The 25,538-nt window shown below is 36.1% G+C and overlaps 2 protein-coding genes across 2 annotated transcripts; both read right to left on the reverse strand.

The window, feature by feature from the left end:
* Positions 1-4,983: 4,983 nt before the first annotated feature.
* Positions 4,984-8,689, reverse strand: LOC132133414 (G2/mitotic-specific cyclin-B1). Its single transcript, XM_059546223.1, has 9 exons — positions 8,530-8,689; positions 7,971-8,111; positions 7,787-7,885; positions 6,412-6,594; positions 6,176-6,334; positions 5,860-6,096; positions 5,634-5,774; positions 5,428-5,538; positions 4,984-5,310 (listed from the first exon to the last, which is right to left on the reverse strand). The coding sequence occupies exons 1-9, from the start codon at positions 8,548-8,550 to the stop codon at positions 5,209-5,211; spliced, it is 1,194 nt and encodes a 397-aa protein (XP_059402206.1). The 5' UTR covers positions 8,551-8,689; the 3' UTR covers positions 4,984-5,208.
* An 860-nt stretch (positions 8,690-9,549) lies between these two features.
* On the reverse strand, positions 9,550-24,054 carry slc30a5 (solute carrier family 30 member 5). The gene is made up of 16 exons (XM_059546210.1): positions 23,657-24,054; positions 22,679-22,801; positions 22,521-22,587; positions 19,843-19,928; positions 19,660-19,747; positions 19,384-19,471; positions 18,575-18,651; positions 18,252-18,422; positions 17,514-17,802; positions 17,145-17,353; positions 16,764-16,921; positions 14,354-14,483; positions 13,934-14,168; positions 13,574-13,800; positions 10,106-10,234; positions 9,550-9,894 (listed from the first exon to the last, which is right to left on the reverse strand). The coding sequence occupies exons 1-16, from the start codon at positions 23,725-23,727 to the stop codon at positions 9,724-9,726; spliced, it is 2,319 nt and encodes a 772-aa protein (XP_059402193.1). The 5' UTR covers positions 23,728-24,054; the 3' UTR covers positions 9,550-9,723.
* Positions 24,055-25,538: the final 1,484 nt, after the last annotated feature.

The raw sequence follows: 25,538 nt of genomic DNA on the forward strand, positions 1-25,538 counted from the left end.
GCAGGTGTGTAGAAAGAAAGTAACTACACTGCAGGACTAGAAAATCCTAGAAAAACGTTTTATTTTATTTTATACATTTCATTGTGCAAAAAAGTGCATGCGAGTTAAAAACAAATGGACATGAGCAAGCAGACGTTACAGCACATTGCTATCTTCAGTGCTCGCTTTACAACAAACATTCACCCACACATTCAAGTAGATTGACAATTAAGGACAAACTGTTGAATTCAATTAACACAGGTAAACCTCAATTATCACATGCAGAGCTCCAAGAGAGTCTGGTAATGTTTTTCTAGACTTTTCCAGTCTGCATCGGATTCAGTGTGCGGCTAGCTACTTTTTTTGTTCGTTTTCAAGATTGTATTTTCTTTGAAATCTCTCAAACACAATAGCAGAGGCTTGGTTTGATCGTAAAAGTAGAAGTGTGTCATTTTACAGCCACCCTAAGCCTTTAAGTTGAGGTTGAGTTTAAAGTTTAAGTTCTACTTACTTAACTTCAGAAACCAGAGGCATCGTGAACTTAATTTGTTTGAAGAGTCATCAGTCACATGGCAGACATCTTTCCCTAAGCATTATCCAAAAAAAATTTTTTCAAATAAACTAAACCTACATTTAATCTGAACTTAACAACCATTTATCATTATGCATTTTTTTTGTCTCAAAGCTTTGTAAGGTTCATAAATATATAAAATATTTTTGTAAATAAAATTGATCAAAAATCATATATATTTTTGAAATTCGAAATCAAACACTTGGCTCAGTTATCCAAGGGGCCTTTTTTCCTTTCATTTGCATGGTCATGATGCTTCTGAACACGACAGTTTTAATGTCTGTTCACACCTGAATGAAACCAAACACTAAGGCATGGGCACAAAAAGAACACGTTATTCCCACCATGTGCCACAGTGGTCTGTAAAGTTCAGGAAGAACACTGGGCTTTTACTAGAAAATCTATAAATTGGGAAAATGAATGCCTCTGTGTTTGTTTATGCATGGGGCTCCATGCTCTGAGAGACTGCGGCCCAGTTGCCAGCTGTGCTCTTATTAGTGTCTTTCCCTCCACTCCACATGGTTGTGTCAGCACCTCATTCAGATGGGTTCCTGAGGTCTGTTTAGAGATTGAGAGAAAAGAGTAATCAGTCTCACCTGGAGACTCCAGTTTTCTGTTCACTGAAGAAAAAAAATCACTTTCTTAAACCTTTTTATCTTGTTTTTCAATAAAAAACTCTAAGCATCCTTAAAAAGCCACAATTACATGAAGTAAATCAGTTTTTAAAGACAAAGCTGTAATCTTGAGATATAAAGTCAGAATGTGAGATGCAATTTTGAGAAATAAAGAGACAAATTTATTTTAGAAGCAAAGTCCATAGACATTAAGTGATTTTTAAGTGATAAAAATAAACATTTTACATTTTATTACCTTCCTGGAAGGGCCAGAAGGCAAAAGGGCCAACAAGTGATAAGCATCTCTCGGGGAACTCCTTCAAGACTGTTGGAAGACCATTTCAGGTGACTACCTCTTGAAGCTCATCAAGAGAATGCCAAGAGTGTGCAAAGCAGTAATCAAAGCAAAAGGTGGCTACTTTGAAGAACCTAGAATATGACATATTTTCAGTTGTTTCACACTTTTCTGTTATGTATATAATTTCATATATAATTCCACATGTGTTAATTCATAGTTTTGATGCCTTCAGTGTGAATCTACAATTTTCATAGTCATGAAAATAAAGAAAACTCTTTGAATGAGAAGGTGTGTCCAAACTTTTGTTCTGTACTGTATGTACTAGCTTAAACTTGGAACTTGGCATTGTGTATACTGCAAATATTGTTGCCTCTTATAAAACTATTTGCAGTGTTCCTAATTTAGAAGTCGCTTTGTTTTAAAATATTTGCTAAATGACTGTATTGTACATGTAACTCAATGTTGGATGATGGTTTACAATTACATTTTAAAGGTGGACTCTCTGGATTTGATCAAATTTAGTTATTCCTTATAATAGTCAAGTACGCGGGCATTATCAATTATAAAATTATACAAACTATATGATAAAATAATACAATTTCAGGGCCAAATCAATTTGTAAAGTAGAGTGCTTGTGTGAGTGTGCATCACATGATCATTTTTCTTTGGCAATGTTGTGGTAATGTAATGCAGACAAACAATAAAACATCCATTTTAGAGCTTGAGCTGAATAGTTGAACTGCAGCCGTATGGCTCCTCTTTTCACAAGGAATCTGTCTTGTAAACCGATCCCACTGGCCAGTCATGACCTCAGCGTGCAAGTATGAGTTCTCAGCCCGAACCTGCATTTACCAGCGCAGCCTGCCAGAGACACTGAGACTCATTATCACCGGTCCCTGAGGAGCACAGCCACTAAAGGGTGGAGCAAAGGAGATAAGTCCTTCCCTCTTAAAGGACGAAACCCAATCAATAGGGGAAGCAGCAGCTGTGTGCACTTCCTAGAAGAGACTTTGACAAGCTGCCATAGCCACAAGTAATATGCTGTGGATTTGAGCCAAAAATCCAAGTCAAGTATATAAAAGAGGCAGATTTTACTTGAAAGTTTTTGCAACAAGGTTATTTTTTTATTTTTATAAATAAGGTCAGAGAAAGTTTTTTATGTTTTTAATATAATTGATTTATTACAACATATTTTGGCCAAATGAATGGTTTGATTTATTTTGTCACATTTTACATTTTTGTGCTGGCAACTAGCACCAGTCTCTCCTACTGACTATGTTCAAAGTCAAACCTATAGTTTTGTCTAGCTTAATGCTATTGTGTATCACAATGTGCTCTTTAGAGTTTTCAACAGTAGTTAAAAGTTTACCGGGAAACATTAATACTGTTACACAGAAAAAAGAATATGCACATTTGTATGTACATTTATTTTTATAGTAATAAATTGCATGCAATAAATAAATAAATAAATAAAAAATAGCAACGGCAGCGAAAAAAAATGTATTGTATAAAACATTACATAAAATGTAATGTTTTTTGCATTTCATATATATTTATGAATTATATATGTATGTTTGGCAGATTTTGTCAGTTTATTTATTTAACATGCCGTGGCTAACACCATGAAATTAATTGTAGAAGTTGTGAAGAGTATTACAATTTTAATAGGAATCATCTCATCAGTTTTGATTAGCAAGCCATATTAAGTTACGGATCAAGTGCAATTTACTTGTAAGACATTCAAATCTGAAGTGAATAAAAAAATAGATGTTCAGAGATCTAAATTGAACTTTTTAAGGGACAAAATGCTAAGTTCAAGAATTGCACCAATGCAATTGAGAAGAGCTGTAAATTCTGGTTAAGCTGTTAAAAAAGCAACCAACCCAGTGACACTCACCCTAAACCTGCCATTGATTACAATTCGCTGTGAGGTTCTTTTAAGATCTTGGATGAAATAGCTCAATAGCATAGTAAGATTCTTAGGACTTCTAATTTATGAAATGAACATGGAATAAAATTATATGTGTCCATGCAGGTTGACGCTGTATGTATAACGTCAGGTCTATATAATAGTATTTTATGTGGTCTACGTTGATCGACGTTGTCACAATGTGTGGATTAAAAAATAAATAAATAAACAAACAATATAAATAAAAATTGAAAAGAGAAGACTTGAGCATAAGAAAGACTAGGCAATTAAACGTTAAAAAGTAACGGTTATATAAACGTGTTCACTTAGTCGTGAATAAAACATTAAAAAGCCCCTTGTTTACATCTGCGAAACGATTCACACGATTAAAAGTGAACGGTCGCCACCTACAGGCCACTCTACACTTCACCGATGAGCCCCTTTTAACTGGTAAAAACAATCGCGATCATGGAATAGTTTTCCTTTGTGAAACCTTTCGTACTTGCCAAGTAGCCTACCTTAAAATGTTCAAGAAACACTACGTGAGCACTCAATTGAATCCTGTTATTTACATTAACGTAAAAGAAAACGGACCTTGAGCGATATTTGACGTTTTGTGTTAACTGTACTTGACAGAACAAATTGTATTGCTGCATTCCTCGTTTGCAAGTATAAATATATAAAATGCTAAATGCAAGGCTAGAAACGCCAAGTTATGTAATCACTACTTGCCAGCATGCTTTGTATTTACTCATTTTAATGCAACAGCAAATTAAGAAATCACAGATATGACTTTTTTCTTCTAAAGCTGAATAGTCTGGCTTTGTGAAACAGCTCAAACAAATTAGTTTGATAAAAAAATGGGATTGTTTTGCAGATCAAGCAAAAAATTAATCAATGTTAAATAAACGGAAAGGAAGCATGGCCCTAAAAAGAGTCCACTGAAACAATGGAAAGGACTATAAAACTACTTTAAGGAGATTCAATGTGTGGCAAAATACATGCATGCTGGTTATTTCTAATAAACAGTATATAATCTGAAGGAAAAAAAAACAAGTCAAGGCAAACATTGGTAGACTACGTAATATGGCAAAGCATCAAAATAGAAAAGGCACCTTGTTTTCAGATAAAAGGCATAAAACAAAGAAACAGAAGTCAGTGTTTATAACAGAAATCTACTGAAAAAAGTTCACACAAAAATAAACAGTTGGGCCAAAGAGTGTCAAAGTCTGGATGATTGAAAATTACAAATCTGCATTAGACAAGTTTTAGAACTTTTGTCTAGTATCAATCAAATGAAAACAGTGACTACCGGAAGACAACAGAACTTCCTCCATTCATTTAGATCATGTTACAGGTTCCTAAAGGGCAATTGAGATGGCAATCATAACACAAGAAGCCAAAACACAGTATAAATGAAATTCTATTGATAAGTTATATTTTCTTTTAGGAAAAAAGGAGCTAGCCACAAAACGAATATTAAAACACTGTTTCATAAGTGGAGTCTAATCTTGATTTAGAACTATTCCTTCCATAATCACTACTGGTTTCAAAGAACTTGTTTCGGTTAGGTGTCACTGGTGCAAAAGTAATCCTCATTAAGACACACTGCTTAACCCTTAAAATGGTAAAATGTTTATTTGAAATCAGAATGTACAGGGTTGCATAAACACTTATCACCTTAACTCAGGACATGGCAGTGCAGATGAAAAAAAAAAAAAAAAAAAAAAACCCTGTAAAAACCTCAAACAATAAAAATTGCAACAGTAAAATCATGCATAAATTACAGTTTTTACAAGACAGCACACGGTGCTCAAGTCTCTTTAACAATCCCACACTACGAGATTTGCTTGGCCAGGTCCTTGATCAAGGACGACTTAAGCTGAGAAATTGAAGCAATTCTCATCTGCTTTTGACTGGAGTACTTGTTCTTCACAGCCTGGAGAAGCAAAACAAACACTCTTCAGCGAGTCAAACTTCTAGACACTAGATTACATAAACTAAACTACAACATGAACCAAGCATTCAAGCTTTGTATCCAGCTGAATCCACTCACCAGATGCTTTGAAAGCCCCTCATTGACTCTCACAACATTTCTGGCAATATGCTGCATCACAGGAACGAGTGAATCTTCAGTGTAGCCCATATAATGCTGAAGAGTAGGGGTCTGCAAGAATCAAAGAATGTTTAGGAGAAAAAAAAAAAAGAAAAAAAAAAAAACACCCACACATACACAATCCAAAATAACACCCAGGAACTCACCCAGTCACCACAGTTGAAGACCTTCAGAGTGAGGGCATAAGCTGCGCTAGCCACCTGAGAGGGAGGAAAGTGGACCATATCATAGTCGACCATGGTGAGCTCCAGGAAGTACTTGGCCAGTGTGTGATGCTCTGCAGTAACCTGCAAACCAAATGGTATTAACATGCTGCGAGAACATGCAACTTTACAGAAGTGCTACTAAAATGAGTCAGTTGAACCAGCTTACATCTCCAATCTTGGAGGCTCTCCTGAGGAACTGTAGTGGCAGAGGTTTCCCAAAACTGAAGTCAAGGACTCGGAGGATTTTCATCTCCATATCACGGATCTGACCAGTAGTGTAGGCACGGTCCGTTACAAAAGCAAAGTCTGCAATCTCTGGTGGGTACATCTCTTCATACTTTGAGGCAATGAACATGGCTGTTACACCAACAAGCTGGAGCTGCTTCTTTGGAACTGGATGATCCTGGTTTAAAAAAATAAATAAAAATTAGGCCATTTATGACAGACAACATTACACAAACCAGAAGAGGACAAGAACCCACCTGAAGAAAGCGGTCAATGACTGCAACAGTCATGTACATGGTCTCCTGAAGCAGCTTAAACTTAATTTGGACTTGCACAAGCCAGTCAATAAGAATTGCACGCATATTTCCTGTAACTTCAGTTCCTTCCAGATATTTTGGCCTAACAGCTTGCTCAATCTAAGAGATATGTAGAAAAACTCAATACCTTGCGTAAACAAAATACCACCTGAAGAAGTTTCATATTCTACACAAACCTCAAGCTGACGGAGATACAAATAGATGTCCTTGACATATTCACTGCAGAGCATGGGATTATCATAGTCATCTGCATCCACATCCTTGATATTGAGCATAACATCAGAGAACGCCTGACACAGATCATCCGAAGCACAGCCAGAGGTCTCCATGGGAACAGGAGAGGAGGGCTCGGACAAAATCTGCAATGGAAAACCAAAGTGAATGCTCATACATCAGTTGCAGAAACATCATATCATGAATTCAGAAACAAATCTGAATCTCAGGGCCAGAAACAGTGAGCGCTGACCCCTGCTGGTGATTAGGGCTGTTGGATTCCACAATTTTTGCGATTCATTTTCAAATCTTTTTGTTTGTTTTTAAGATTAAAAGTAACCTAATCTCACAATGATGACTGCAGGATAGGTCGTATAATGTATCCTTCCTATAATATGAAGCTGAAAAAAAAAAAAAAAAAAACGATAGGAACATTTACGGTTTTTCAGCATTGCCCGTGAAATTGGTCATAGCCCAGCTCAGCAGGGACATATGCGTTTATCGCATTAATTAAATAAGACATGAAGTGTCTAAAATAAATGTGCACAGTTCAGCTGAATGATGAAGTTTACTTTGCACAATATTAAAAAAACCGTACACTGAAACAAAATAACCAGAACATTAATGACTGATAGATCTCATTGTTTATCGGTCAGTCAGATGCGCTCTCGGCCACTGATCTATGCTCGTGACGTATCATTTATAATTGGCTGATATAAATGTAAAAAAAAAAAAAAAAAAAAAAAAAAAAAAAAGACAACCCAGTTCCACCATAAAATAACCTCTGAATCGCATATATATAGCTATATAAAATGGAAAATAATCTTTTCTCTCACAAATGTTGTTATTATGGCTTAGGTGAATTGTGCTTGTGAAACGAGAGGCTACATCCTCAAATTCAAATGATCAGTTCCGGCTCGTTTTTTTTCGGTTTATTTTCGTGAATTTAAATGTGTGCAGCCTTTGTCGGATGTAGCCTTCCGTTTAAGAGACTCCCATAGACAAGCTTTGTTGAACTGAAAAAGACTCTGAATGAGTCGATTCCCCTTGATGGAATCGATTCCACTCTCGATTCCCAACGCCTCGGAATCGATTCTTTTAGGAACAGTAAAATAGGAATAGTAAGTTTTAAAACCAAAATCTAATCGGAACACCCAATAGCACCCCCTCCATCGAAGTTTTCCATGAGATTTGGGAACAGATAAAGTTACTTGTTAGTTTAGAAACATGTCCAACAGTCCCCCTGTGGATACTACAGGAGCTTTAGTAATGTTAGCTCTTTGGGCTGGTTTAATACGCTGCTTTCCCCCCGCCATTCTAACTACATCTACTGCTCACCTGGACGTCATGCTGAACTTTAGGAGACTCCTTTTTGGGTTGTTGAACCACAGGTACCTTCTCGGCCACAGCCTCCACCTTGGGTGCAACCTTCACTTCCTGTTTTAAAGTGTACAACATGGGTCACACAGAGAAGAGACATTGAAATCAATGTCCGGATAAAACAAAATGCACTTAACGTTACCTTCTTCCTCAAAGCCGGTCGTGTCTGTGGATTGTTGCCGATCTCCCCCAGCGCGGCCCGAGGTCTGAGTCCGGGCTTCTTCGCGACCGCTGCTTTCCCGGGCAGAGCGCCCTGATTCTCGCTGCTGGCCAGACGGGTGTTCTACAGAGAGAGAGAGGGGGGGGTCACAGATCAGTCTCGAGGAAAGAGAGACGTGGTTAAGCGTGTCGATAAATTCAAGACCGAGCAGTATCACGTTTGAATTCTGAAAAGTGCTGAACAAATACGTAACGTTACTCGTTACACGAGGATAGGAAGTACAACCTACTAACGTTAGTTAAAAACAATTACAAAAGCACCAACCTAAGCGAAAAAAAAACATATGCCATTTAAACAACATATGCACTTTAAAAATGGGAAGAATAATCGAATATCATAGTGAGCTATTAACAGAATGAGTTAACATGCGAGATAAGGGAAATAGTTCCGGGATATCATACCAATAAAAAAAACAACAGCTAAATTATGAACTTTATCGTAATACAATAAACGCATTATTACTTAACCCAAAACAACTTACCCTTGTGACACGAAGAGCCATTTTTGGGAGCTTGCTGCTGCGACTCGATGAACAAACTGATTGATTATACTCAAGCGAGTTCGATATGATACTGATTCTTCACTGTGGTTTAAATTGTCGCTCTTTCGAGCGTGATTCGCTGGGTTCGAAAATCATTGAAATATGATTGGCTCAGTCTCAGCTGCGTTCAAGCGTTACCAGGACAACTAACGACCACGTGATGCCCAGGGGCGGGGATACCAGTCGAACATGTTCTTCTTGTAGTCGACTGTAGGTTTGTGTGCTTTCCACTGCCATCTATTGACGTGGAGCGATGCGTGCGTTTCCTACATACACTGCTTCACCCCACAAACTTTGCTCTTAAATAATTTTTCTACATTATTGCTCAGACTGAAAACCCAACTTATGTTCCTCTTATGTTTATAACTAATTGATACTAACACTACTTTTTAAATTATATGAAGATTATAATTATTCATAATACAATTAGAATAAACTGTTGAATAATAATACTGTTTACTTCTGCTATTAGTGATGCAATAATCTGTATGAACTGCACATACCATTCCAATATATTTAAAGGTCTAAAACGGAAACTTTAATTGACAATAAATGCTTTTGTTAAAGTGTTGCTGCACATTAGACAAATAAACACTGACTTTAGATTTCTGATCAGTTCATTTGTCATTGGTATTTTGAGACATGCATTCAGTGTCTGTTTCCTTCATGCTATTAGAAATATGAGATAATTAATGAGCGATGTCATATTCCCATCGAACCCACATATCAGGACAAATGCCTTGGTTACAAAAATTTTGCCTTCCCTTTAAATACTACTAATAATTTAAACAAATAAATAAATGGGCGTTATCAAAATAAGTTTGTTTCTTCATTTATTTCTGATATGTAATGGATATGTGTATAGTTATAGAAATGATTGGAATGCGACAAGAATGCAATATATAGTATTTTTAACACAGAAACATTTTTTTGTTGTAAAAAGCAAACGCAAATCTGTGCTCATGATATAATAGAATATTTTATTGTGTTTATAACAGAATCAGACAGATAAGACAGTCTGGCATAGACATCATAAAATAAGTTCTTATTTTATAAAAAAAAAAAAAGAAAGAAAAAAAAAAGGAGAGCAAAATTACACCTTAAATCCCTATGAGTTAAAACAGCATGATACATTTACATGATACACGTGCCATCTTTATAATATTTAATGGACTCCATCTGTTGCGTCATGGTTAGAACTTCGTGGAATCCAGTGCTCAGGCCAGACATGTGCTGGAAATAGGCTTCTTTTTCCAACTGAATAGTCAGATTGTTAACACCAGCATCTTTCAACACGGCAGACACCTGAGAAGAATTTCAGTACAAACAATACGAACTGGTCAGTTAGTCATACACTTTGTTATTTATGTCCACAACGATTGCAGAACAAAATATTAGAAACAATTACTTCTAATTAAATGTCTAATCCTTTGGAAAATGGTAATAAAAGCCTTGGAAAGCAAACAAATTGCTGTCGATTTGTAAACAGGCGATGTTTGAGATGTAGCATTCATACCTGTTGAATAACTCGCTGTTCCACTACATCAGACATGAGCTGGAGATGGATGGTTCCAGCAATGACACTGGCGGAATGTCTCCAGACGTGTGGATCACGGTAGGATAAAACACCTTCAATTTTCTGAATCTGTGACAATCAACCAAGCATTAAATAAAATGGAATGTAAAGATTTTCATTTGGTATATCCAAAATTTTAAGCTACATTACTGATTAAAAGTTTGTAATAATTCTTCAGTCTCTTATGATCACCCAGGCTACATTTATTTGATCAAAAATGCAGTAAAAAGAGCAATAGTGTGTAATATTATTGCAATTCAAAAGTGCTCAGGCTGATTTGGTGATCAGGAAACATTTCTTATTATAGTCAATGTTGAAACCGTTTTTGTTGCTTAATATTTTTGTGAAAACCATGATTCAAACACTAAAGTTCAAAAATTTGTCATAAGCAATGTCGTTCAGTTGAACTACTTAAAGAATCCTGTAAAACATTCTTCATGGCTTCCACAAAAATATTCAGCAAAAACCATTTCCAAAAATGACAAGAATCCATATTAATAATTGAGTACCCCTAATAAATGATTGCACCACATTGACAAATTAAAATGATCTCTGAAGCATAACATGACCGTGAAGGCTGCTGAAAATTCAGCTTTGCCATTACAGTAATAAATTACATTTGAAAATATATTAATAGAAAACCGTTATTTTAGATTGCAATAATTGTTTTTACAACATTACTGTTTTCACTGTATTTACACTTAGTTATTCCAGACTTTTGACCAGTAGTTAGGGGTTGCACGACTACTGATTTCTGCTAGTTGATTTCTCATTTAAAAAAATACCCGAGTTACTCGACTAATCGTGGTTCAGGGTACTGTAAATGAAAAGACATGAAATAGTTATTTTATTAATAAAAGCATATTGATTCATAGCCTAATGAAACAATTACATATGTAAATTATCAAAACTTTATAATTATGACATTACATGTTTAAATTTTCATGTAAAAGTCAGTATTTGTATCTGTAACAATCACGAAATTATTCATATCTGCATTCAGATAAATCCATGTGGAACGTTGTACAGTTGCTTGATAAGACCATTATGACTATCTTTATTTTCCTAGTTATCACTAAAATAAATATTAATTTCTAAAGTAATATTTATCATGCAAGCAGAGAGATGTCATGACAAACGTTTAGTGAATTTGAATTCGATTGAATTAATTCAATGCACACATTTTTATTACACATAACTCTTTAAGCAAGTCTTTTTTTTGAACTTCACTAAACAAATGTGCGTGTGGTACGCAAACCAGCAAAACATATAGGACAATTAGAAAATGTATCTGAGCCTTTGAGCTTTGAGCTTCCATTGGTTCGTGGAAGTTACGCAATCAGTGGGTGTGTTCTGAAACTCCACCTTCTTTGACGTGCAGTTCTTTTTCTAGCGGAGAGACTTTAAAGATTCAGAGAAAGTATTTAATTCCTAGAAAGAAATTGCAAAGGAGCATGGAGTTATGCAAAAATCGATGCAGAGAAACATCCGAGTCAAGTTTTCAAAAACCATGAAAAGAATGAAAGGAAAGAGGGAAGATAAGGTAGCAAGTACCAAATACATGTGTTTCAAATAAATGTTACACCATACTGCTGCTGTAGTTCTTTCAATAAGCAAATTTAAAGGGTATACAGTAAATGAAAAGCCAAACGAATAATCAATAATAAACATTTATTTGTTTTTATCAAAAAGTAAACCATGACACCACATAAAATATAAAAAGGTGTACATTTTTTTCCAATTTAATAAAATAAATAAACACTAATAAAATAAAGTAACAAACTGACTCCAATATTTGTTTTTTCCACATCATGCTAAAGTTTTCATACTATGAGCCATTCATACTTCCCATAAGGGACGGATTATGGTATCATTATTTTTTATTGCAAACATGATACTTGACTCTGAACTGTTGCTAATCATTATTTTGTCTACAATATTCTGACCATTGGGCCCGTCTCACAACAATACACCGTCGCTCAGCCTTTTAGAACTTCTTTTGCCCCGAAATGAAGAACAAAAACAAACACTGCTTGAAGTATATCGGGGCCTTGAGATACGCTACGTGGCTGTTTGATCAGTGAGCACAATGTGCTTATTCCATTCATTCCGATCATATTATGATATAATTAAAACTAAGTTTGTTTTTGTTCTTCGTTTCAGGGCAAAAAGAAGTTCAAAAAGGCTGAGCAACGGTTTATTGTTTCCGAACATTCCAACACCCCCGCGCTGCGGAAGGTGGGGTGTAGATTCATGTAAACATGACTCGCGACGCTCCCCTGAACAAAACAACAATGAAATGAAGAAGTGTAGGCAATCTAAGTGTGAGACAGCCCTAATGGTCAGAATATTATAGACAAAAGAATAATGATTAGCAGCAGTTCAGAGTTAAGCATAATCAGTCCTTGTTTGTTGGAATTTCTTTCTAGCCATTAAATATTTTCTCTGAATCTTTAAAGTCTCTCTGTGAGCGATAGTACAGGTACAGATATATTTGTGCAGCTCAGCTAATCGACACTCCAGTGTATTCAGGAGATGTTGCTCTCCTGTAGGACCTCAGCAGAATGAGAAATGAACAGGGAAGAAAAAAAAATTTACATCAAAGAAAGTGGAGTTTCAGAACACACCCACCGACTGCATAACCGCCACGGACCAATGGAAGCTCAAAGGTGTTTAGGAGCCAAAACAAACTCCCCTCGAAAGTTAACTTTGGTGAGCTGTTTCGAACTGTTGAAACCATCTCCAAATGAACTTCGTTTCGGCCCAATTTTGTTCGAAATGACGTCATATCTGTACGTTCTTCAATTTTGTTTCAAATATACTAGGGCCTTAAGGTTTAAATCATTGACTTTTAAATATATACAATATATATATTACTCTTGCCAAGCTCTGATTTCAAGGAGAGGCAACAGCAATGCAGTGTTTGATTTGTGCTCTTTTCATTCATAAAGTTTACATTCATTCACTTCACAGTCTATTGCGTGACTTTAGAGGTCTGTGTTTAATACTGCGCTGATCCCCTGGCTCAACTGTTATCTAGCAAACACCAGACTGTGCCAACCTCAGCCGAATATTCAGGCAGAATTATACCTTATCCGTTATTCGTTTTTTGAAGCAATGATCCGTGCCATTCTGAATAACGTATTTGGCTTCAGGCACACCCCTAATTATAACATTATATATTTTAATTTTACATGCATCATAGATAAAGTCATAGTAAGTAACAGCTACATGCAATATTTTAATCCTAAAATTCACATAGTACTTGCAAACTCTGTGCATGCATTACGGTTATTGCATGCTCGAGTAGTCGATTGTTTCCAACATCGCCGACTAGTGGTTGAAGTAGTCGATCACTCGACTAGTCTATGCAAGCCCTACCAGAGTGTATATTTTTGCTATTCATACCTTTTCAAGTGCAAAGTTAAGGTCCTTTTCATGCTGAGGTGGCGTTCTCAAAAGAAGAACCTCACAGGCATCCTTTAATAAAGGAATGACACTGAGAAAAATCAGTGTGGCAATAAAAAGTGAACAAATAGGATCTGCGATCAGCCATCCAAACTGTTTGATGAGAATAGTGGATATAATCACACCGACACTGCCCAACGTGTCAGCAAGCACATGCAGATACACTCCTGCAAATAGGAAATGGGAAATGTAATTCTCAAAAATCAGGAAATCTTCAGGATTGATATATGTTTATAGACTTGTCTTTTCTGGATGAACTAACCTTATAATCTACGTAATAAACACTCAAAACAGACCCACCTCGCATATTAGCATTCATTCCCCCTCCAGCAGAGCCGTGGGAATGCCCGTGGCCGTGAGAGTGACCGTGGCCTCCATGACTATGTCCATGTCCTCCATGGCTGTGTTCTGCACTTCCGTGCCCATGGCCGTGTTCATGCCCAGAGCAGCTACCTTTGGAGACCCCATGGGAGTGTGCATGACTGAAGGCACAGATGCCCACCAGATTAACGAGGAGTCCCCCAACAGACACTGGCTTTAAGGAACAAATGGATTTAAGGTAAGGACATGCATAAGCATGAGTTGACAGTTTTCTCATGTGAATTGTGAAAGTTTACTTTGTGTTACTTTTGTTTGATCAACTTAAAGCAAAACCCATTTATGGACAACAATATCTTTGTTAGTCCTGACAACAATGTCTTGGAGGTCCACTGTACATACTGTTAACATGTCTGTGTTGATGTTTGGTGGATCGATGAGTCTGGTTATTGACTCCACAAACACGAAAAAAGCTATGACCATGAGGAACAGGCCATTGATAAACCCAGAGAGGATCTCCACACGACCATACCTGAAATGAGAAAAGTCTTACTGTTAACGGCACTTAAAGGACAGAACACAAATCCAACATGTTCAGTAATCAGGGTTCCTGCACCAATGAGTTTCCATGACTTTTCTATCAATTATGATAATTGGATCATTAAAAATGAAAAAATAAATAAATAAAACTTCTGTGTTAATTAATCATTTAGACGGTTATGTGAACCATTTTAATCAATTCATTGTAAAGAACAGAATCAAAACTCCATAATGATTACATTTTCAGAAGTGATCATAGAAACACAACTCGGGATGTAGCATCAAACTTTAAAGGGGAAAATAGTTCATTAAAACAAAAATCAATAAACAGCAATTACACAAGCAAAATACATTTTTGTGTGATCCAAAACCCTCGGCCATAATGGGGGTTACTGTTGCTATGCTACTTCTAAGTGTTCTGACTCTGAGTGGCTTTTAGCACATTACGGTGTGGTTATTAATGTGTTGCTAGATGGATGCTTACTGAATTTACTCTCAAACTATTATGAGTATCTGTGCTCTGTAGATTTCTCAGCTCCCCTCTACATGATAAAGACTGGAATACACCAGATTTTTGCAGTCTGAATGAGTCTGTGCTAGTTGCAGAAGTCTGCAAATTTTGCACAAATTTCACAGAATATCAGGTAGTGTAAAGCATTAAACTAGATTCCATCTAGTCAGTGGTTAACAAACATGTTTGACATTTTGAGCCAATTTAAAACAAACTGTTGTTATGTATCTCTTAATGAAGTGTGAGTTTCAGTTTGGAACACAGTGTGTGATCCTCAATCATTTTGCTTTTCTCTGTAACCAATTACAAAGTCAACATATCTTTGATGCCCAGTGTTTTTAAATTGGTACAGATTTAAAAAGTCCTTTAGTCAAGGGTGTAGTTTTGGTTTGAACATACTCCTATTTTTTGTTTATGTGCTTTTTTAAAGGGGTCCTATTATGCTCTTTTCCAAAGTCTTGATTTTGTATTGGGGGTGTACTAGAACAGGCTCTCACACTAGGTTGTTCGAAAAACACATTGTATTTCACATATATTACATTATTACAACACCTCTGGCATGAACAGCTCGAATAGTTCCTGTATCAAATGAAGGCCCGCCTTCTTAAGTATGAAATGTGTTGTGATTGGTTGGCTGGGCCAGTGATTGGCAGCACTCGGCGCCTGGTCGGGAAATGTCATGCCCCTTACCAAGCTGCAAGCTTCAGTGTAATTATTGTGTCAAAATAAAATAAATTTGAGGGCGATTTATTCCCAGATGATTGTAACCACTCTAAGTTCGTCTGCCTTGGGAAAGCTAGTTTGTCTTCGACATAGTGATAACTCTAGTTGCCTTCTCTAGTTCAGCTCAACCAGGTCTCGTCCCATTCGTCGATGTTTGTGACATCACAAATCCCAGAAAATATGCGTCGTAGTCCAATGAGTTGTTCGTTTTAGTTTTTGAAATGTGATTTTTGTTAAACAAATATCTCCTTTTGAATTTTTTTTTTTAACTTTGTCATTTTGCCGATCTTTTTATGCTCAAACAACAACATTAGACTAATTAAAGCTGAAAAAGTGAAAAAGCATAATAGCACCCCTTGAAGATAATTTTCGACTTTATCCATAGCATTTTAAAGTGGTAATTTCTCAAAAGAATTCAAATAGATTGTACATTTTGCCATAAGTTTCTTGATAGGAATGGTTCGGGCAAATCTGATCACACTTTTCAAACGCGCCACTTCAGCCATATTGCGCTGTAACTGTAACTGCTCCGGTTGGTTTGTATGTTAATTTAGCACTTATAAAAGCACCATAGTCTTGATTTAAATAATTAATAAATAGCTTAATTTTAGTTTTCCATTAACCGTATAAATGTTGGGGGCGATGTACTGGCTATTTTTGGTTATTTGGCAAACTACGCCCCTGCGTGTAGTGCATTTCAACCATAAAGTGTGGGAGAAAAAAAGTTTTTGTAAACAGCATAGCAATATATTATGCATAGTATGTCACTTTCAAACCAAGCAGCTTTCTGTTATTCAGCGTGACTAACTTGAAAATGAGTGAAATCTGTAAATCATGGATTTCTATTTGAATGACTGGATTTTGTCTGTGAAATTTCACAGAGCAATGGTAAATGTGACCGCACCTTTAAGTCTATGGTATTTAATTGTATTTTTTTGTGTATTTTTATCATCCACAAAACAAAATCAGTCTAATTGGTTACAAATTTATACCAAATAAGTGCTAATATGGGATTTTTCTTCAAATTAGCAACCTTACCCATAGGAATATATCCTGGTCGCTTTCCATCTGGTCATGAGGGCAGCAAACAACCCCAGAACCAAGGCAGAGCAGTCAAACAGCATGTGGAATCCATCAGAGATCAGTCCCAGACTATTGGTCCACACACCATAGAAGAGCTCCACAAATGTGAAGGCCTGAATCAAGATCAACACGATTGTTACGAGGCAATTTAAAGCAGATTACATTTCAATGCCACAATTCCACAAGACTTTTGAACCATACAATCATTCCCTGTAAATATGACTTGGCTTAAAAGAAATAACAAAAAAAAAAGTAAGCTATTAACATTAAAGGACTTAAATTGAGTGTCTTCTACACTCATTGACCGAAATCCAATAAAAACATGAGCTAACATACAAGGTTGAGACATAGGAAGTAGAAGATCTGCCGTGAATCATATTCCTCCAGGATCTGTTTGAGCGAGTCTTTGATGAAGCGAGGCAGAGACTGGGATGTGTGCTGGAGCGCATCTCCCATGAAGTTGTAAAGAGGAGTTCCTTCAGGGGAATAACCCACCAATGTTCCCTTCTGACCCTTTGAAGATGGGGCTGACAGTATGCTATCAGCTGAAAACATCAAAAGGTTCATTCAATTAGGAAAAAGTCAAATTAATTTTTTTTAAAACAACATTGTGATTTCTCAGATTTGTTCTGTGATGTGAGAATATATAAAACTTTCAAATTCTTAAAAAGAACATGAAATCTTCTATCAGAGATCTAAACTTACCCATGATGAAGAAGCAGGCGCTGACCAGCACTCCACCAGACAGCACATGCTCAGTGCTACTATGATGGACTGGATTACTCACGGCTCTGAGCTGGTCGGTTAGCGGGTGGGTCCAGAAGTTTGCCAGCAGCAGGCCACTGAGGAACAGGAAGATGGAGCCATATCGAGCGCAGCGTGAGGTTTCCAGCTTTGCCATGCAGATGGATTCCACGTAAAAGTCCAGTATCATCACAGAGAAGATGATCATGGCGAATGGCAAAATGAGGCCAGACCAGGATTCTACCTTACTCTGAGGATTTTCAGTCGAAAAAGATCAAGAACTTACAGAAATGTCTGTATACTTTAAAATGTTTATATTAAGATCAATATATTGCAATATGGTACACAATTATGATTGAAAACTGATTTACACTCTCAGGCACTAAGTGATTGCCACTCAATTCAGAATTGAAGTTTTGTGGTTTTTATTCCATGTCTGTTAGTTTTACGTCATATAATATACTAGTGTACTCCTAAAAGTTGATAAATTTGAATACATTAGAAATACTAACAGCCTGCAACAAATAATAATAAGACTAATTTCAATTGAATACTACAGTATCTATACAGTATGTTGCATCCCTAGGTCATTTTCCAGGTCTAGAAATCACACTTATACTACCACAAAGTTTGGATGTTTGCAGAGCACCCCAAGTTGAGAACCACTACATTATGAAGAAAGCTTCTGCTGGTCCTTACCTCGGTGGTTGCAGACAGCACTATGACCCAGGGCAGTAGAACTACAGCAGAAACCAGGTTAGATAAAGCATAAAGGCGTTTTGTGCCCCCAATCTCCACTGATAATTTTCTAGATGCAGTGTTGAAGGCCACCTTCAGGCACAGAGCTAGAACCAGAAGAACCACTCCACCCTGCTCAGAAAATGAAAGTTAATCACCATGATCTTGCTGATCCTTTATCTGAGCACAACATCAGTGAGTAGATGAGTCTGTACTGCAGTAAACAATGACACAATTTTCAGGAGCAACATTTAAAGGTTTGAAAATAGTGATCAAAAACAAACCTTGTGGTCCGCCACACCTAAAAATACAATTCCTGTGTGCAGTGCATGGGTAAGAGCACTGTCATGGTGTCCCTCAGCTATAAGAAGTGGAGTTAAAGTCTATACAGTAGTAGATACACCACAAAGTTAAAAGTGCCAAATCCTAGGGGTGTAACAATATATTGCAATACCAAGAAGCAACAATATGTGAATGAGTGTCTTTCTATCTATTGTGTATAGTCCACCAAAAATGTTAATTTAGACAGATTTAATTTAGCATTATAGATGGAAAATAAATTAAAAAATTAAATATATTTTTTAAATAAAATATTATATAATTTTTTTTTTTTTTTTTTTTTTTTTAAATATAAGTAAACGGAAACAGAGTGTAAGTTGTGTTAGCTAAGCAGAATCATGAATATTTATATTCTGGTTGTAAATGGTGGAGAAGGACCAAAGTCCAAGTAGATTCAAGTTCAACCCTGATGTAATACCAAATTTTGTCTATATGTCTTAGAAGTAATAATTTAAAAATTACCATTTTACCTCTATTTTGGCTTTCTTTAAAAAGTATAGTGAGAGTATTGTATTGTGAGATCAGTATTGTGTATTGAACCAAATCGTGACTTGAGTGGACTTAACATCTCTACCAAATACACACTCATGATGGTGACAAGTAATAAATGTCATTCCAAATAATAAAATTCTTACGAAATAACTTGTTCCACCTCTGAACTGACTCTGAACTGAACTGAATCTATAATTTTTACATTTTGTCTGCACCTTGATATAATAACAGTTAAAACATATTTTTAGTTTTTAAAGGATACGGTGCTCTGCCATTTTTGCCATAAGATCATCATTATCAAAGAGCAATAGGCAGATAACAGCAATTATGAAGAAAGCAGCACCCCTCGTCTAAAAAAAAAAAGGCACAGAAAAATGTTGTTGGTTAAAAGTTTGCGTACTCTTCGCAGTATCTGCAAATTGTGGATTGCTTTACCAAAATAAGATGGATCATAAAAAATGCATTGTACTTTTTATTTAGTACTGACCTGATCTATAATTTTTTTATATGATAGTTATGATTTGTCTAGTATTCTGACCTTAGAAGGTCCCCCTCCAGAGCTGGTGAAGAGAATGCTGAGGAGAGAGATCACCACCAGATCACTGTGCTCAAACAGCAAAAGGGTCCTGAAAGAAATCACATCCTTTTAGGCCAAATACTCATTAAATAACAGGACAGAGGGAGGAAGATGTTAATTTTTAGATTTAGCACAAAAACAAACCTGAGTGGTCCACAGAGTGTCAACCCAAAGAAACCCAACAGTGAGATGACACAGCTCATGACAGCATGCTTGAGGATTTTAATCCACTAAAATCAGAAGTTAAACAGATGAAATACCATGTTCATAATAAGCACAAATCCACATGAAATGGCATTTTCAGTCCATCTTATTACATGCCATTTTTGCTGTAACTTTTAATACAATCAGCATTAAATGATATTAAATTGTTTCGTACAAAATTAGACCAAGAATGTGTATTAAGTAAACAGTGTCTCATTGCCTCTAAAGGGTTAATTCACTTAATTTCTGTTGACATTTAGATTTGGTTTACACTAGTGCGTTTTGGTTTTAAAATAAAAACGATTCTCGTCTACACTTGCGTTTTCACTACATTTCAGAAACATTCTCCGTCCACACTACACCGATGAAAATGCATGTCACATGACCATTCATGAAGGTACAACAATGAACATGATGTTATTGTTTACACGCTCATCAAGGATACGCAGAGCAAATGTAGGCAGCCATGCTATCGTTTTCAAAAATCTCAGTTTTGGTCCGTTTACACGAAAAGTCTTCGTTTTCGAGGGTTGAAAACGCCGGGGTAGTGTTAACGACAGGCGTAACCACAGCAAAAGTTTTAAAATGAAAACACACTAGTGTAAACATAGCCGCCCTTAAAGGTACAATTTGTAAGATATTTGCAGTAAAATATCCAAAAACCACTAGGCTAGTGTTATATATTTTGTCCAGCTGATTACTAACAATATCTCTAATGTTTTCAACCACTTGTAAATCATGAGAAAAATCCCATTCTAAACAGTGACACGGGGCAGTGCAGTCGCCTGTCAATGACGTTAGTTACCCTTTGTTCCTGCCTTTACTGACGTAGAAACCACATGACAACAGTTTCGTGGACAAATGCGGAAGTAGCTTCGCGACAAACTTCAACTAGAAAGAGATGCCGATCTCGCTTGTGTTTTACTCGACAGGTGAGTTGTTTTGATTTGTATCTTTAAAGAAAACGTATGCTATTATAACGATCAACAAGATTAGTATTATGGGGCATACACGCCAAACGTGGGGCATCGCGTCTCTAGACCTGCGCGAGGACGCGTCTGATCCATAGTCTGATCGCGTCTTTGCATTGACTTTGTATGTAATCTACTCGCGCAAATCGTTGAACTCGCGTTAAATCCATGATTTATCTTTCCATCTGATTGATGGCCATCAGCGGTTGGGTAGAAGACAACAAATCCCATCATTCCCCTCTCCTTCTTAGCGTCATCAAACCACGCGATTGTTTTGGTAGTGCCCCCTCTAGTGGCAGGTCCTACAACCTGTACCTTAAATCACCCTCATGTTGTTCCAATCTTCAAAACACAAATGCAGATATTTTTTAAAGAAACCTAAGAGATTTCTGTCCCTTCGTTGCACACAACCAAACTACGACACTTCAAAGTGTTCATAAAGCATAGTAAATGTAATACATTTGAAACAAATAATTTAATCCAATTCTTCTAAAAGCCACAATCACTTTAAATAATGAACAGATTTTATGTAGGCTTTTATTCACATATAGACATTTAACAACACACACAGAGAATGGAAAATATAGACGTTTCATCGGGCGCACGCGCCTGAAGTTAACTTCCGGTCTGTGTTGTGTATATCGGTCTGCTTAGCGGTGCCATCTACAAACGCAGTTAAAGTCAAGGTGATGAGTTGACTGAAGTTGGGCTCAGGTGGTTGTGCTGTGGGATGTGTTTCCCATACATTTATTTATTTTTGGAGACTCGCCACAATTTTAAAACTGATCGATTCTCAAAAAGGCTTCGTTGAATAAACATGAGTAACGTTACGTACTGCACGTTTAATAATAATAATTCCGTACATTTATATGTTTAAATATCAAAACGAGGCACAGGTGTTTTTATATCGCTGTATTTCTGAAGGAAGACTTGCATGTTATATGCCTGATAAAGCAGCGTGTGAGCGTACCAGCTCTGCTTTGTTTACAGCTGTTACTGGGGAAACCTCTATTTCTCGTGCTTTATGTCTGTGCTTTAAAACATCTCCTGCTGGCAAAGAATGAATTTGCATTTTCATTAAGTCCGCCTGATCCACACAGCAAACATATTTTGTTTGTTATCAAAAAATATCTACTCTAGAGGGACTTGGCTGTTGTTATTGATTCTATTTGGAAGTCTACCGAAAGTTAAGTTAGGTCCGCAAAAGTGCGCATGTGCAGTAACATTTGTTTATGTTGTTACCGTTGAAACCGTCTATAGAAAAGGGAACCTCAGATGTGTTTGCTTAGAGCATTTAGGATGGCACAAGTACCAATGAGGCTTGTTCTTGCAAGTCAATCAAGCACAGTTCAGCTATGTGAATAAAAGCTTTAATTGTATCAGTTTATCATATAAAGCAAGCGCATCTCTTCAAAATATTTAGACTTCCACTTCATTAGTAATGGTTTACTTTTACAACATCTTTTAGTGCTTTTTTAATATATGAAAGTTTGAATTTTGTGGACCTTCAATGGAAGGACTAATTTCATTTATAATTTGAAGGTGAATGAAAGAGTTATGAGGATGAGTAAACGATGACAGTAGTTTCACTTTTGGCTGAACTAACCCTTTAAGTGGTAAGAACTTCAAAATTGAAGAACATACTACCTGTCTCTTGGGGATCATTTTTCCAGATGAAAATGGCTTTTGAAAGAAAACCAGTATCACTGCACACCTATGCGAAAGGGAGAAATTTACATAATCAAACTAAACAATCATGACATTCACAGTCTGTAATATATTCATTTTATGATGTCATTCCTTACCCCATTTTCAAAATAAAGAGAAACTGTACAATGTGCACAACTTTAAGGAGATCGTATGACTCAAATATCCCAAAAGCCTTCAGAAGCTTGGTGAAGTAGAGTAATACTATGTAGCGGGTCAGCCTGGAAAAAAAAAAAAAAACAATAATAATAATAAAAAAAAAAACATTCAGTTCAAGTAGAAAAGTAAAAACTGTCAAAAACAAGTTGTGCTGCACTTACCAAAAACTAGCCTACAATGTTATTACCATAAAAATACCACAAAACCCATTGCAGAACCATAGGTTTTTGACACTTCCATCATGGTAATGCCAAAGTATTCTCTAAATGTGATAACCAAGCAAGGAAACGCATACACCTCACAAAAAAGTACTGTGACTATACTATGGTACGTTGTAAGTGATGCGTCACAGTAATATTAAGGTAATTTGAAATCATACAAGGTATTGGTACTCCAAGGCACTTTCAAGAACACTATATTACTTTTCACTAGGTCATCCTTTAGTTGGTTCACTAGAAATACATGAGTACTTACAAACAAGCTATTTGTAAGGACAATGGCACTATGGTAAAACCAGCATAGTTTTTTGAAGCACCCTACCAAACAGAGTAATTCCATAAACAATTGATAATCCCTCAGTACAGAGGAACAAATAAATATTATATCATTATTACCAACAATATACCATGGACATCCCCGGATAGACTCTGTACTTACAAAAGGTAATATTATCAAGGCAATACTATAATTTGGACATTATCATGATGGTAAAATCATGTTATTCTTTGAGGTAACTTTGTATATACCAAGGCTTATAAATACAATTAATAGTTATCATACATGATAATGCAACATTATATATCAAAGTAACTTAGTATCAACACATCGTAACATCACTGTAACATGTTACTGCCATAGTACTTGTTGTTTATGAGTAACCTTATCTAGGGACTTATTAACAGAGATTCTTGTCTTACCTGGCATTTGGAGCATCAACTCGTCCCAGCTTCCCACCTGAGATGACATTACTGCTGTATTTTTCGTCCATGCTTCTTCTGTGCGCAATTATGTCTTAGATATTTCAGTTTATCTAATTAAAGAGCTCATCATTGAGAAACAAAAGCTCTTGTGTCTTACTATGTTAGCCTGTTTAGCTAGTTGAAACCGATAATAACCGCGCAATTGAGAGCTCTTTGGTGCTGAAATCGCTCAAGTACTTCTGACCCACGGCGCCGAAGCTTAAAACAAAAACCGTTGATTTTCAAAATTCATATTTAATGCAATAATCTGTTTTCGCTAGCTAGCAGCTACATTGTTAAGTGATGTGTTAGTTGAAGTGACGTGACATTTCCCCACACATGGCTTCCATCTGTGACGCTTTTCAAAATACAAGTCATGTTCCTCTTTCCGCTCAGTATTGAAAACACATCGAGACGCGAATATTTACATTAAATATATTCTGTTAATTATGTTATTTATTAAATCTACTATAACGAATGTAAATCTAAATATATAATCGTTACGATTTATTATTATAATTTGTTTTTGCGTTGACTTTTTATTTACTTTGAAATCGATTGTTTATTTGATGCATGACCTAGTGTGGGTGGTGTTATACTTTTATTGTCAAATTATGAAATTATTGATGACTTAAAATTATAATATTCATTATTTTTTGCCTAAGTGGTGGGGATTCAATGGTGGTTATTTCTGCAGGTTATATTATTATACAATATTGCATGTGACTGAGTGAGTCACTGAATCATTGATTCAACTGATTAGTTCACAATACTATTGTTCTGAGATGCTCAGTGGTCAATTCTGATTTGTCTGGAAGAAACAAATGTCTTTGTCGGAGCAAAATGCACAATGTAACAGGCAATGTTCTGTGTAAATATAAGTGAATTAAATTCTTTTTTTGTTTATTGAAATGTTGTATAAAAGCACACACACAACAACCGAGCTGTTGGTCTGAATACCAGCACTGCTGTGATTACCTTGTTAGATGTAGCATGACATGCCTATTAGTATTTTTTATATGAATTAGTTTGAATATGAATATAGTATGATTTTTGATATTAGCTGATGTCTAATAAAATTAAAAGGAAGGCCTATGTAAACCTTCTGCCCACAATCTCACTGCCAAGTCATCTAGTGCATAAAACAACATTTATCATGTTAATTTTATTCCTACAAGGTGAATCATGTGTTAAATGTGTTATTGGTTTAGTACAGGCTCCAGATGGAAGCCATGACGTCAGAGAGTTAGAATGTAAATTGCCATGACCTTTGCATTGCTGTTTGCCCCACTCATATATCTCCATAAAGTGTTTCACAGAAAAGGTCAAGTGAATAAACTGTACCCTTAATGTCTGCAATTGTAACCTGATTTTGTTGCCATGAGCAGTGGCCTTTTAGATATGGCTGGAGGTTTTGGTAAAGAGTCTGCTGCACAGGAAGGAATGGGCGGTTTTATTTTTAAAAGGTATAATGCATAAATGCACAGAAATACACAAAAATGAAATACACTGAAAAAGAGTTAGGGTGATCCTTGGAGTTCCTCAGTGTTGTCTACGTTGAGATACAGTGGGACAGCATGACTCTATTTTTTTCAACAGGGGTGTAAAAACAATAGACTGATTTCTTTCAATATCTTAATGCCTGTATTGCTGTTGGTTCATATTGGACTTTATGTTTCTTATATAAAAAATGACAGGGAGATGTGAAGTAGTCTGAAGCACCCTTTCAGAAGGGCAGTGCATTCATATGCACTATACATTTAAATAAAATAAAGTTTAAACCAGCAAATGCGTAATATTTAACAAAATTAACATAATATTTTGTTAATTTGTTATTTAA

The sequence above is a fragment of the Carassius carassius genome, chromosome 4 (assembly GCF_963082965.1).
Source record: "Carassius carassius chromosome 4, fCarCar2.1, whole genome shotgun sequence".
Taxonomy (NCBI): domain Eukaryota; kingdom Metazoa; phylum Chordata; class Actinopteri; order Cypriniformes; family Cyprinidae; genus Carassius; species Carassius carassius.